This window comes from Chiloscyllium plagiosum, chromosome 25, assembly GCF_004010195.1.
Source record: "Chiloscyllium plagiosum isolate BGI_BamShark_2017 chromosome 25, ASM401019v2, whole genome shotgun sequence".
Classification (NCBI taxonomy): domain Eukaryota; kingdom Metazoa; phylum Chordata; class Chondrichthyes; order Orectolobiformes; family Hemiscylliidae; genus Chiloscyllium; species Chiloscyllium plagiosum.
Window position 1 is genome coordinate 50,786,487 of NC_057734.1, and position 14,923 is coordinate 50,801,409.

General features: G+C 43.2%; 1 protein-coding gene across 3 annotated transcripts in view; it reads left to right on the plus strand.

The window, feature by feature from the left end:
- Positions 1-14,923, plus strand: part of LOC122562874 (stromelysin-3-like) — a 99,382-nt gene that overhangs the window by 57,524 nt on the left and 26,935 nt on the right. For all 3 annotated transcript variants that reach the window (XM_043716177.1, XM_043716178.1, XM_043716179.1), the window contains 3 exons: positions 2,534-2,667; positions 3,712-3,953; positions 8,195-8,399. In XM_043716177.1, the coding sequence (XP_043572112.1) occupies positions 2,534-2,667; positions 3,712-3,953; positions 8,195-8,399 (581 nt within the window). The remainder of the gene's footprint in view (positions 1-2,533; positions 2,668-3,711; positions 3,954-8,194; positions 8,400-14,923) is intronic.

Sequence of the window (14,923 nt, forward strand, 5' to 3'; positions counted from 1 at the left end):
TAGGAAAGATGTGGAAGTTTTGGAGAGGGTGCAGAGAAGATTTACCAGGATGTTGCCTGGAATTGAGAATAGGTCGTACGAGGATAGGTTGAGAGTGCTAGGCCTTTTCTCATTGGAATGGCGAAGGATGAGGGGTGACTTGATAGAGGTTTATAAGATGATCAGAGGAATAGATAGAGTAGACAGTCAGAAACTTTTTCCCCGGGTACAACAGAGTGTTGCAAGGGGACATAAATTTAAGGTGAAGGGTGGAAGGTATAGGGGAGATGTCAGGGGTGGGTTCTTTACCCAGAGAGTGGTGGGGGCATGGAATGCACTGCCTGTGGGAGTGGTAGAGTCAGAATCTTTGGTGACCTTTAAGCGGCAATTGGATAGGTACATGGATGGGTGCTTAAGCTAGGACAAATGTTCGGCACAACATCATGGGCCAAAGGACCTGTTCTGTGCTGTATTGTTCTATGTTCTATGTTCTAATTAGCAAGTTTTGAGAAGACTTGTAGCTCTGGTTGAGGTTCTGGATGTAGGTTTGCTCGCTGAGCTGGAAGGTTCATTTCTAGACATTTCATCAGCCTACTAGGTAACATCTTCAGAATACTGAAGAATGCGGATAAGAAATTAAGTACCATCACCATCACTAAAGAAATAGTATTAGATAAGTTAATCGGTGTAAAGGCAGATAAGTCCTCTGGCCCTGATAACTTGCATTCTAGGATCCTGAAAGAAGTAGCTACAGAGATGGTGGATGCCTTGGTTGTAATTTTCAAAATTTCTTGAATTCTGGAGAAGTACCAGAGGATTGGAAAAAGCCAATGTGACACCTCTATTCATAAAGGGACGGAGGCAAAATGCAGGTAACAATAGGTTGGTTAGCCTAACATCTATTGTTGAAAAAATGTTTGAATCAATTATTAAGAAAGTAAAAGCAGAATATTTAGAAAAAACTAAATCAGCATGACTGCATTAAAGGGAAATTGTGTCTGATGAATTTGAGAGTTTTTCATGGAAGTCTCAAGTAGAGTGAATAGAGGGGGAACCAGTATTTGGACTTCAAGAATGCATTTCACAAGGTACCTCTCAAAAGGTTAAGTCATAAGAGCCCATAGTGTTGAAAGTAGTATATTGGCATTGGTAGAGAATTGGCTCATGGATAGGAATCAGCAAGTGGGTATAAGGGGTTCTTTTTCAGGTTGGGTGACCTGGGTTCCACTGGGATCAGGGATGGGACCACAACTGTTTACAATATATATGAAAGTCTTGGAGGAAGTGAATGTACAGGAGCCAAATTTGTCAATAACACCATGTGGAAAAGTGAGAGAGATATAAACAGTTTACAGGGAGATTGATATGTTAAGTGATTGGGCAAAAAGTTGGCAAATGGAGTATAATATGGGAAAGTGTGAAGTTGTTCATTCTAGAAGGGTGAACAAAAGAAGAAAAAGTTCCTATTTCTTCTGATCTTATGGGTTCCCAAGGATGGTTACTGTTCAAAGCATTCATTGCCCGATCAAGGGACCTCTAATGTGAGAAAGGAGTTGCCCACTGAAAGCCCTGTTGACTATTTCCTCTTCTCACCCCCTAAGAATCATTTCCCACCATCTATCCCCTGTGCTGACTGTCTCTTCAATCTCAGCTCTCAGATGGGTGTCATACCAGCAGCAGCCAACACCTGAGGGTGCTGCTGAGTACAGAAGAGCTGACTGATTAACTCCTGGGGAGATGACCTCAGAGTTCTGGGGGGCATTCTCTTGAGACTGGCAGATGTTCCACTGCAAGCCTGTTAATACCCAAAATGCAGCAGACCTCCTCAAAAAAGGTCAGTGCAGAATCTCCAGTCAAAACCCCAGTTACCTCCACACGATTCCACCCTGTTGGCCTTTTCAGAAGGGTATGTTTGTTGCGGTGTTGAGTTTTGAGACGAAAAGATCTGCAACACAGAAAAGGGCCCTTTGAGTCCTTGTTCCACGGTCCACAGGACCACTGCCAGTTTAAAACAACCACCAAACTGTTCTAATTCCACTTTCCAGCACTTGGCCCCCCAGCCTTATGTCTTGGCAGCACAAGTGCACATCTAATTACTATTTAAATATACGAGGATTCTGACCTTTCCAACCCTTACAGGCAGTGAGTTCAAGATTACCATCACTCTCCAGATGAAAAACCTTCCTCACATCCCCTCTAAACTTCCTGCCCTTACCTTAAATAGCACCATAAGACATAGGAGCAGAATAGACCATCCAGCCCATCGAGTTTGCTCTGCCATTCAATCATGGCTGATAAGTTTCTCAACCCCATTCTCCCACTTTCGCCCCATAACCCTAGACCCCCTTGACAATCTAAAACCTATCTATCTCCATCTTAAATGTACTCAATGTATGGTTCCCACTGTCAATGCTGAACCGTAAACCGATTGTAATGTTTTCACGCCAAGGAATACTTTTCTCAGTGATTCAGCCAGTTTCTAAGGATATCACTTTCTGTTGAAAAGCAACTTGTCAGCTTCTGAATTTAAGTGATTTTTTTTGTCACATTTCAGGTACTGGCATGGAGATAACTTGCCATTTGATGGTCCTGGGGGGGTGCTAGCCCATGCTTTCTACCCTCAAACCCCTCGGGCTGGGAATATTCACTTTGACTATGATGAACTGTGGACCACTGACAGCAACAAGGGTAAGTGGCAGCAGACATCATGTTAGTCACCCTGGCTGCCCTTGAGATGAGAGGTGGGCAATTTCCTGGGTATAAATGCCAGTGATGCCTGCATGCCATAAATCACTTTTGGATCATCAAAAGAGTTGGGGGGGTCCAACCACCCACTTCTTCTGTGTCCTTTTCTTATATCCTGCTATCCACCTCAACTAATACTGCCAGGAAATTCAAACCAGTAAGAGGAATGAAGATGTGCAGCATGAGTTCAGCAGGGAACAAGAGAGGAAGTCAGAACCCTGAGAGGTGCTTTCCCCTGGAAGGGGAAGACGTCTGTACCTCACCATGCCTGCTCTAAACCAGAAACCAACCCATTGGTTACTGGCAGCTCAAGGCCTACTCCTTATAGCAGGGTCTACAAAATAGAGTTTACATTCTGTTACTGTGGGCTCAAAGGCTAGAGGTATACCAACAACTCATAGGGTGACCTGTCTGCTGCCAAGCCCACCACCACAATTATACTCATGGTAGGAGTGGCATTGGGAACGAGTGGAACAGTTGAGGCTGTCAGATAAAAAAAATCCATTCTCATTGAAGAGCCCCATTCTTGATACTGGTGAGATTGGACTGGTAGCAAGAAATGCCTACAACGTTCACCTACCCCCTGCCCCCAAAACCCTCCCAACATCCTGATCCTACAGGGCCTACCAGCTTTGCACCGTAGGGGACTCTGACCCTGCTAGGCTGGTTCCAGTGCAGCTCTTGTCTTCTTTGACCTGGGTGCTCTTCTATTCCAATGACCAGCTCAGGGTGGGTTTCCCATACCTATCATATATTCCTGTCTACACACACAGTTTCACCCATGGGAACAGGAGACAGCAGCCTGCAACATCCAGTCTGATTATTTGGATAAGCTTTCTGTTTTGGATTGGATATTATGCAGATAAACTGGATATCGGGTAATGATACGAGCAAGTTTGGCCTTTAGGAGAGGCAGTGGTAAAATGTCCATGCTATATTATTGGGCACCAGCCCATGGTGACAATATTGTCTCTGTTTTGTGAACAGGTACAGATCTCCTTCAAGTAGCAGCTCATGAATTTGGCCATGCACTTGGACTGCAACACTCTAAAGTCCCAAAATCCTTGATGTCGCCTTATTATACTTTCCGCTATCCACTGAGTCTGGCCGAGGATGACAGACAAGGGATCCAGTACTTATATGGCAGCTCTCATGGCTATGGAGTTGAACACCCAGACAGGAACACGGAAACCAATGAATTACCCAGGGTTGACTATCATGGAAAGGAGGTACGGTGACCAGAAAGCTTACAAGAGATAGACTGTAGGGACAGCAGGAGGTCATTCAACTCTTTCAGCATGTTCCACCATTTCATTACATGGATGATCTGTACCTCAACTCCAATTGTTCTATATCTCATTGAAATCCTTACCAACAAAATCTTATCTATGTCCATGCAGGAAGCTCCAATTGTCTCCCAAAGCCACTACTCTTAAGGGAGTGAGTTCCAGGTTTGATTAGGCCTTTGCACTTGCTAATTTCACTCCTCAAATCTAATTTTTCCTGGACTCTTCCACCACAGGCAGGAATTTTGTTCCACTTTTATTATCCTCTTAAATATACCAAGATTTGAGACTTTGAAATAAATAAAAGGGGGTTCAAATTTTTAACTCTGCCTCAGTGGTCAGCATGATTTCCCCTGCTTTCTGGCTTGAACTTCACTGAAGGCTTGTTTTCCATGCAGGGAGGGTTTTGTGCTGAGCTTCCAGGAACAAACTGGGGAAAATTCCAAGCTACAAATACAGAGCCCATCATCATTCCCCACCCCCCAGGCAGCCAAATGTAAAATGTCCAGCTGTGGGTTATGATACTGATCAGCCTTTCCCTGAAAGCACTGGCTGTACCAATAGAGGTGCCACATTAATCAACTGGAAAACACATCAGGCATTCAATTCCAATATATCCACCACCAGCCCACTTGATACGCCAACCATTAGAGCCAACACTTTTATTGACATCTCAATCCAAATATGAAAGTAATAATGCTCAATCGGGTTGTACATGTGACAGAGAGAAAAGAAAATGCTTAGTATTCTGCCCATTTGATCCAAGCTGAGCAACTACAGGGATCTCTTCCACAGAAGTGTGAATGCCGAGGCTCAGTTGGATGAAGAATGTCACAGACTGGTTCCCCAGAATCACAGAAGTATTACAGAACAGAAAGAGGCCATTTGACCCATTGTGCCTGCACCAGATCTTCAAACAAGCATCATTAGCTAATGTCAAGCTCCTGCTGTATCCCCATTTTCCTGGGCACTGTCCCTACCTAAACAATCATCCAAGTGCCTCAATGGAAGCTGCTTCGACCACAATTCCAGGCAATGCATTCCATATGGAGAAAGTGAGGATTGCAGATGCTGGAGGTCAGAGTCGAGAGTGTAGTGCTGGAAAAGCACAGCAGGTCAGGCGGCTTCCTAGGAGCAGGAGAATCAGGGAATCCTGATGAAGGGCTTATGCCCGAAACGTCGATACTCCTGCTCCTCGGATGCTGCCTGACTTGCTGTGCTTTTCCAGCACTACACTCTCAACAGTGCATTCCATATCCTAATTACTCAATGTGTGAGAGCTTTACTTATCACATTTTCCTCACCACTTTTAAATCTATGCTTTCTCATTGTTGTTTCCTTTTTATGAATATGGCTAGCCAGCCAGCTTGTGATTTTGAAAACCTTGATCAAATCTTCTCTCCAAGGAGGACTGTCCCAATTTCTTCAATCTGTTCTTACAATTGAAATTTCTCATTCTCAACACCATTCTCGTAAATCGCACTGCACTCTCTTCGAAGCATTCACATCTTTCCTCTAATATGGTGCCCACAACTGTGCTTAATACTCCAGCTGAAGTCTGACAAGGGTCTTATATAAGTTCAACATCACCTACTTTTTGTCCTAATTTTAAAAAGGCCAAGCACACAACCCCATCTGTCACCTATCAACTCACTCTACCCAAATTGTCAATGTCCTCTTGGAATTCCACACTACCCTCCTCACAGTTTACGATTTGTCCAAATTTAGTGTCATCTGTAAACTTTGAAATTGTCCCCTGAACATCAAGATCCAGGTTATTAATATATATCAGGAAAACAAGGGTGCCCTGGTGAAGTCCATGCTATAAACCTTCCTTCAGCCCAGAAAATATCCACTGATAATTACTCTGTTTGGTATCACTCAGCCTATTTTGTATCCACATTGCTACTTCCCATTTTTATACCATGACCTATAACTTTCCTCACAGGTTTGTTATATGGCACTGTATCAAACCTCTTCTGGATACCATGTGTAACACATGAACATTGAGCCTTTCTGTTACCTCTTCAAAAAAGCTCCAGCGAGTTAATTTAACACAATGTTTCTCTTTTTAGAATTTAATGCTGATTGTTCCTAATCAACCCAACTTTTCCCATGTGGTTACTAATTCTATCCTGAATAATTGTTTCTACAATCTTGCCCACCACTGAAGTTAAACTAATTGGTCCAAGGAGTGGATGTGTGAGGATGGTGCAGGATGGATAAGTGTGGCACCATGATAACAGACCTTCTGGCAGATGCAGCTCCTGGAAGGACTGGATAAGATATTTAAACAGAAAAGACACAAAAACAGAGTTTGCTAAAGAAACTCAGCACGTCTAGCAGTATCTGTGGAGAGAAAATAGAGTTATCATTTCAAGTCCAGTGACCCTTGTGAGGAAAGACATTGGGAACTAAGGGATCAGCTTGTGACTGATATGTTCAGAGTTGAGCTGTTGATCTGGAAATTTGTGGTCCGTTTCTAGCTGTGATTGTAGCTAAGGCATCATTTGTGCTCATCCTACTCTTCACAGGCACTGGTACACCAGCGATCAACACTGTTCAAAGAAACAGCATGATTCTAACATCAGTCCATATTAGCACAAAAATTTATAATCTGTACACATCCCAATGTTGATGAGCCTTAACTCCAGTGTGATCCAATCTTCTCTGAACAAACTGGGGTGTGTTTGCCTCCATGCCGTTGGATAAAGAACTCGGAAGAGAAAATCATCCAGATTCCTGCCTCTATTCACTATCCATGCTTAGAAAGGATTGATGACTGTCTTTAGTATGACTGCGGGAGCCCATTGATGGGATAGCCCAAGAACTGTTACTGCTGAGTTTCATTCGTCAAACAATGACACTGTCATCCCACCACAGATTTGCACCTTCAGGAGAGAAACAAAACGTTCTCAAAATAGGGCAACCCTGAGGAGGCCAGTGCATTCTGCTCTTTAGGATGGTAATGAGCTGCCTTTCTGAACCTGTTATAATCCTAGATCAGACTGAAAAGTTAATATTATAATTTCAATGGCTGGATATCATAAAGATTTGTTTTATTAGCCAAATGTGAGTTTCAAGGGATTTAGAATAGCAGCACAAGATTCCACAATTTTGAACAGCAAGAATTTTTACACTTAAAGTTAGAATATGTAGGTTATATTAAATATTTTGTCAGCATGGACCAGTTTTGACCAAACAGCCTGTGTCTGTGCTGTAGGACTCTATGACTCTGTGTAACTTGTCACACAGAATTAATGTGTTAAAAATGATTGAACACCCACAGAACTGGCAAATATAATTTCTATGGATTTCTCTGCAATTTCTTCACCCAATTCCATGCAAAATGAGAGATCTTTCACAAAAATATGGCTGCTGCAGCACAAAGATTGCTACAAAAAGAAGGATTCATCACAGGCCACTACAATCCATGTCACACAGGCACACCCTGGGTGCTGTTAGGGAGGGGGTTTCAGGATTCTTTCCACTGACACTGAAGGAACAGCAATAAGGTTTCAAGTCAGGATGGTGTGTGGCTTAGAAGGGAATTTGCAGGTACTGATGTTTCCATGTATCTGCAGCCCTTGGTGATAGAAGTTTCTGTTTGGAAGGTGCGATTGGTGAAGCCTTGAAGTTCTGCAGTGGATCCTGTAGATGGTACGCACTGTGTATTGGTTGTGGAGGGACAGAATATTGAAGGTTGGGAATATGGTGCTAATCAAATGTCCTGGAAGGTGTGAAGCTTCTCAAACGTTGTTGGAGCTGCACCTATCCAGTCAAATGGCAAGTATTCCATCACAATCCTGACATGTGCCTTGTAGATGGGTGACAGGCTTTTGAGTGTGAGGAGGTGGGTTACTCACCACAGTAGTCCTAGCCTCTGACTTGCTCTCAGAACCACGTGTTTACATGGTGAGTCCAAGTTCATTTGTGGTCAATAATAAGTCCCCAAGATTTTGTTTGGGGGCTGCAAGATTGAACAATAACTGTACATTTGAAGAGCAGGGTAATTTCTCTCTGGTCACGATTGAGAAATGAATCCATGCTGTGTTGCTGTACATTTTGTAGGTTTCCTGCAGTGAGTGTGTCATGATACAGCTGGCATCCCTGTGGAGACTAAATGCCTTTGGAATAGTTGTTTACCAGGAGCTATGTAATTATCAGCAATTCATCTTTTGCAGCCAGATGCTTGTGAGACTGACTTTGATGCAGTGTCGATGATCCGTGGAGAACTCTTTTTCTTTAAGTCGGAGTACGTTTGGAGATTGCGAGATGGTCATCTGCAGCCTGGTTACCCAGCATTGGCCTCACGCCACTGGCGGGCAATCCATGACCACATTGATGCAGGATTTGAGGATTCATCTGGGAACTTTTGGTTCTTCCAAGGTCAGATTTCCTTTCTGATTATTTTAGTCATTTCCACTCTTCTAAACCTTTGAAGATAGATGATAGGAATATTATAATATTTTTAAATGGCTGTACTGTATATGTGTTGTATGATCTAGCCAGCAATACAGGTCATTGGTGGAGCTGGAGAGGTCAGTGTCGGAGAGTGGAGTGATCAGTTTGGAGACTGGAGAGCTTAGGGTGGCAGTGTTGGGGAGCAGATGGGTCACTGTTTCAGTGTTGTGAGTGGAGGGCTCAGGGTGTCAGTATTGGAGAGTGGACAGGTCAGTATATTAGTGTTATGGAATGGAGGGGTCAGGGTGTCAGTCTGGGGAGTGGATAGGTAAATATGTCAATCTTGGTCAGTGTTAGGACTGGCAGGGCCAGTATTGGGGAATGGAGGGGTCAGTTTTGGGGAGTGGAGGGGTCAGTGTTGGGAAATGATGGGGTCAGCACTGGGGAGTGATGGGGTCAATGTGTCAGTGTTGGGGAGTGGAGAGGTCAGTGTCAGTATTGGTCAGTGCTGGGGCTGGAGGGGTCAGTAGTGATCAGTGGGGCTCTCACTTGCTGCCAGACTTACATTATCAACCAAGAGCCTGACCGCAGTCAAAGCAGGGATGTGATCAGCTAAGCTCAAGCTGTCCTCTGGCTGCTGCATGACGAGTGGCTCGAGGTAACCTGAAAGAAAATAATTGCAACCACCCCATCCCCAGGATGTGTACACAATGTGGTAGGGTCAGTGAGGAGATGTATTGGGTTTGGCTGAATAGTTCTTTGTGTGTGTGTGTGTGGGAAGGGAGTATGTCAGTCTTTTTGGATGGGGGCATGATAGTTCATCTCTTCTCCTGTAAGTGATCATTTGAACCGTTGCTTTGAGCTTGTTGACCTCTCTGTCTCTGTCTCCTCTCTCTCTCTCACTCTCTCTCTCCCTTTCAATTTGGCTATATAAATGCAAGAAGCTATTAATCTGAGTTTTTTGATGTGCGGCTAACTGAAATAAAGCTCTCACATAACATTTTGCAGTTGGACTCTGTTGCTAAACATCTCTCTTCTAATGTGTGACAGTAGTAGCGGAGGATAGTTTCCTCCATCTTCTAATATATAACAAGCCATTCTGTAGACTTGAATAATGTTTGTAGGCGTCTGCAACACATCAACTTGCTAAGGACAAATCTGATAACCCTGCAGTTGTCATATTGCTACTAAATATATAAATGATGAGCAGGAGTGGGACACTCAGCCCTCAAACTTAATTACTGAACATTTCCACCTATATAATAATAATGTGTCAATTGTCTTAAAAATATTCAAAGACTTTACTTCCACCATCTTTTCAGGAGGAAAGTTACAAGGACCCATGACGTTCTGAGAAAAGAATTATCTTTGTGTCTTAAATGGATGATACCTTTATTTTCAGACAGTAACCTCTAGTTCTAGACTCTCCTACAAGCACTGCGGCCTCAAAGCCCCAGGGACCAGGGTTCAATTGCAGCCTTGGGTGACTGTTTGTGTGGACTTTGCACATTTTCCTGGTGTCCGCATGGGTTTCCTCTGGGTGCTCCAGTTTCTTCCCATAGTCCAAAGAAGTGCAGGTTATGCTAAATTGCCCATACTGTTCAGGGATGTGTAGGTTTGGTGTATTAGTCAGCAGAGGTGTAAGGTAATAAGGAAGGGGAATCGGTCTGGGTGGGATACTCCTTTGGAGGGTCGATGTGGATGTGTTGGGCCTAATGGCCTGTTTACACAGTGTAGGGATTCTATTCTATGAAACAGTAGGGCCCCTAGTACTAAGCCCTGTGGAACCCCACAGGGAACAAACTGCCAGTCACAGAAGTATCCCTCTACCATCATCCTCTGTGTCCTGCCCGTTTGCATTGGATTCCATGAACTCCATTATATATATTAGACATAATGCCTTATCAAAACCCTTTCTAATCTTCATATAGACCACACCAAATGTATTATCCTTATCAACAATCCTGTTTACATCCTCAAATTTGTCAAACATGATCTTCCTTTAACAAAGTCATGCAGACTATCCCTGATTAATTCATCTCTTTCCAAGTGCAGATATATTCTGTTCCTCAGAATTCTTTCTAGGAACTTGCCAACCTCCAACATTAGACTGGTTGGCCTGTAACTTCCTGGTCCATCCCTTCGCTTATTTCTAAAAGTAGGACAATATTACCAGCTCTTCGTTCTTCAAGCATTTCACCTGTGAAGAATTTCCAAAGCAAATTTGAAATCACTGTTATGGCCTCTGATCTCTCCTCCTTTGCCTCCCTCAACAACTTGAGATAATCTCATTCGGACATGCAGATTTATCTACCTATCCGAATTTGTTTTATTAGCCAAATGTGAGTTTCAAGGGATTTAGAATAGCAGCACAAGATTCACAATTTTGAACCCCTTGATCCCTTCTTTCTCTGAGTGTTAATTTCTCTAATATTTTACAGTCCTCTATTCTGATGGCTATACCTGTGTCATCCTTTTTCCATTGTGAAGACTGGCATAAAGACTTAACCCTGCAGTTGTCATATTGCTACTAAATATATAAATGATGAGCAAGTTTCTCTAATATTTTACAGTCCTCTATTCTGATGGCTATACCTGTGTCATCCTTTTTCCATTGTGAAGACTGGCATAAAGACTTCATTGAGGACTGTGCCCACATCTTCAGGGTCCACACATAAATTATATCTATCATCCCTAATAAGCCATGCTCTTTCATAGATTCCTCTTGCTCTTTATATTTTTATAAAGAAACTTTTAGATATTCCTTTATGCTACTCGTCAATACTTTCTCATGCACAATCTTTACTTTCCTAATTTCCTTTTTATGTTTACCCCTGCACATTTTAAACTCCTCTCGGGTCTCTGCTGTATTGAATCCTTGGTATTTGCACTAAGTTTCTCTTTTGCTCTTAAGCCTAACCTTTAGGTCCCTTGATATCCAACGCTGTCCGGTCTTGGTCCCACCCTTTGCTGTTTTATTCCAGCTATTTCCTCTCTGAATGTCTCTCACCACACAGATACAATTTTATCTGCAGCTCCCAGTCCACTTGGGCAAAGGGATCTCATAGTGAAATTCTTTCCCCAGTTCAGAACTTTTATTCTTGTTCTCCATAGCTATCCTAAACCTAACTGAATTGTGGTCACAAAATGCTCCCTTACTGTTACTCCTTTTACCTGTCCAGGCACATTTCTGGAAACTAGGTCCAGATCTGCCCAGAGCCTTTTGCATACTGACTGAAAATATTCTCCTGGTTCCAATTTACAAATTTTGTTCCCTCCCTACCTTGCATAGTAAAACAATCCCAGGTAATATGTGGGTGTTCAAAATCCCTTACTATAACTGCCTTCTCTGAAATGTGATTACAGATTTGATCCCCTCTCTTTCCTGATCGTTTGTGTAGGAGCTTATAGTATACGCCCAACAGCTTGTTTTCCCTTCTTTCTGGTTTTTACTTCTACCCATATGCTTAATTTGATGATCCTTCTAAGAAATCCTCACTTCCCATGATGTAATTGATTCCTTGCAATCCCCCACACGCTTCTATCCCCCTCTCTACCTTGTTTCGATATCTTATAACCAAGAGTGTTGACAGCTATGCTTTCAGCCATAGCTTACTCCCTGTGCCTTCAGCTCATCTTACTCTCGAGGCCCCTTGCATTAAAATAGATTCCAATTAGCCTTACTAAATACATCTTTACTTATCTAGCCTATGTTTCCTCCTTTCAGACTCGCTTGCTCACTTTTTAACATTTTAATTCCATCTCAGCTTCTCTCCACTTTGACCTACTTGCCAGAATCTAGCTTATATCTGTCACAAGAGCATTAGCAAACCTTCCTGTGAGGCTGTTGGTCCCATTCACAGTCAAATGTAACTCGTCCAGCTTATACAGTTCCCATCTCACCTAGAAATCGTCGCAATGCCTCAGGAATCTACATGCCTCCCTCCTGCACTAACCCTGCAGCCCCAAATTCATCTGCTCTATCCTTCTGTTCCAGTACTCAGTATTGTGTGGCACCTGAAGTACTCTAGAAATTACAGCCTTTGAAATCCTTCATTTCAATATTCCACTTAACTCCCTGAAGTTTGTGGGACGTCATTTCTCTTTGTCCCTATGTCATTGGTCCCAAGATAGGCCACAACCTCTGGCAGTTCACCCTCCCCATTCATAATGCCGTTCATGCCTTCACTATGAGATTGTTAATTCATCCTATCTCTGCACAATATCAGATCTCTTCTGTGACTAAATCAGAAGATCCTGCCCCCCCCTCGCCCCTCCAAACTCCTCTAGGTGCTAATGATTGCTCTATCTTGGAGTCTTCCTTGCACCCACTCCCGAGGTGTTGCTGGCTGTCCTTTTATGCCCACTCCTTGGCTGACTGCCTGTTCTCAGGCTGTCTGACTCCAAGATGCGCTTTTTTTAAGATGCTATCCTGAAAACAGACTGTACGTCAGAGAGTCATTCAGCATGCAAATAGACACTATCTTTTAGAGTCATAGAGTCATTTCTTTTGATTTTTTTTTCTCCAGTCTCTATGTAGATTAAAATCCTTCATGATTATTGCTGTAACTATCTGACAAGCTCCCATTATTTCTTCCTTTATATCCTAAAATTCCGAATGGTTATTGTGCCATTCCCACAAATGGCTTCTTACCTTGATCATTCTTTATCACTGCCCAAACCACTCTGGTTTCCTGAAATTAGCACAATAGAGATGGATGACTAAATACCCTCATTAATTAATGGAACTATTCCTCCATATCTTTGCACTTCTGTCCTTCCTAAATGTCCTGTTCCTTCAAAATTCAGATCCCATTCTTGGTCATCTTGTAGCCATCCCTTTGTATTTTCTATTATATCGTACTGCTGTATTTCTGTTTGCTTGTCTATTTTGTCTTGAAGGCTACATGCATTCAGGTACAGAGGTATTAATTTTTTTCCTTACTTTTGTAATCTCTAGCCTTATTGCTGTTAGATGTGTTCCTTCTTTGAACTGCTTCTAACGCATTTCCATCCTTAAATAAGGAGACCCACACTTTACACAATACTCCATATGTGGTCACATCAGTGCTCTGTAAAACTGAAATATGATACCTTGCCATCACTATTCAGTTTAAAACTCTTGTAACTTCCCTGGTTATGAGGCTTGCTAGAACACTAGTTTCCAGTAGGGTTCAGGCATAGATTGTCCCAGCAATAGTGCCCCACTTTCCCCAGTCGTGGTGCCGGAGACCCATGTTCTGGAACCACTGCCTGCAGATCAGTCTTTGTGTCGTCTGTTAGCTTTCTATTCTGGTTTTTGTATGCCAACTTACATGTGGCTCACTTAATAATACTCCAAACTTGTTTTTAAATGGTTTTGCACCTTAATTAGGCTCCTAGCTAGGAAAAACAAATATGAGGGTTAGGGTGGATTGGCCATGGTAATTAGGGGTAGCATGGTGGCATTAGTCAGAGGGGGGGTGGATTAGTCTTTGGAGGGTCGGTGTGGACTTGGTGGGCCGAAGGGCCTGTTTCCACACTGTAGGGAATCTAATCTAGTTTAGCTCTTCTTGCTGATTATGAAGAACCCTTTCCACCTCCTGCCATGGTATTGGTATGAGATTAGATTAGATTAGATTCTCTACAGAATGGACCATGAGAATTGGATCCCCCTTCTCTCGTTGTAAGTTCATATCCAGCTCTGAGCTGAAGCCATCGAACTTTTGGACTCTCACATTTTGCTGCAAAGAACAGTGGCAATCCTTCTGACTAGAGTGTCTCCTACTACCACAACATTCATAAAAGAAACTCTTACTGATGGACAATTGCAGAGGCTGAGGGTCCTGCAGTTCTCTCCTTGGAGACTCCTGATCTGCTTCAATGTTCGTGAGAGCCTCCTTTTGCTGATCTGTGACTAAATCAGAAGACCTTGCCTCCCACACCCCTGCCCTCTCCAAACTCCTCTAGGTGCTAATGATTGCTCTATCTTGGAGTCTTCCTCTCACCCTCTCCCTAGGTGTTGCTGGCTGTCCTTCTGTGCCCACTCCTTGGCGTGCTGCTGACTGCCTGTTTTCAGAGTCCTCCTCTTATCCACTTTTCTAGGTGCTGCTGACTGCCCCATAGAACATAGAACATAGAAGAATACACCGCAGTACAGGCCCTTCGGCCCTCGATGTTGCACCGATCCAAGCCCACCTAACCTACACTAGCCCACTATCCTCCATATGCCTATCCAATGCCCGCTTAAATGCCCATAATGAGGGAGAGTCCACCACTGCTACTGGCAGGGCATTCCATGAACTCACGACTCGCTGAGTAAAGAACCTACCCCTAACATCTGTCCTAAACCTACCACCCCTTAATTTAAAGCTATACCCCCTCGTAATAGCTGACTCCATACGTGGAAAAAGATTCTCACTGTCGACCCTATCTAAACCCCTAATCATCTTGTACACCTCTATCAAGTCACCCCTAAACCTTCTTTTCTCCAATGAAAACAACCCCAAGTGCCTCAGCCTGTCCTCATA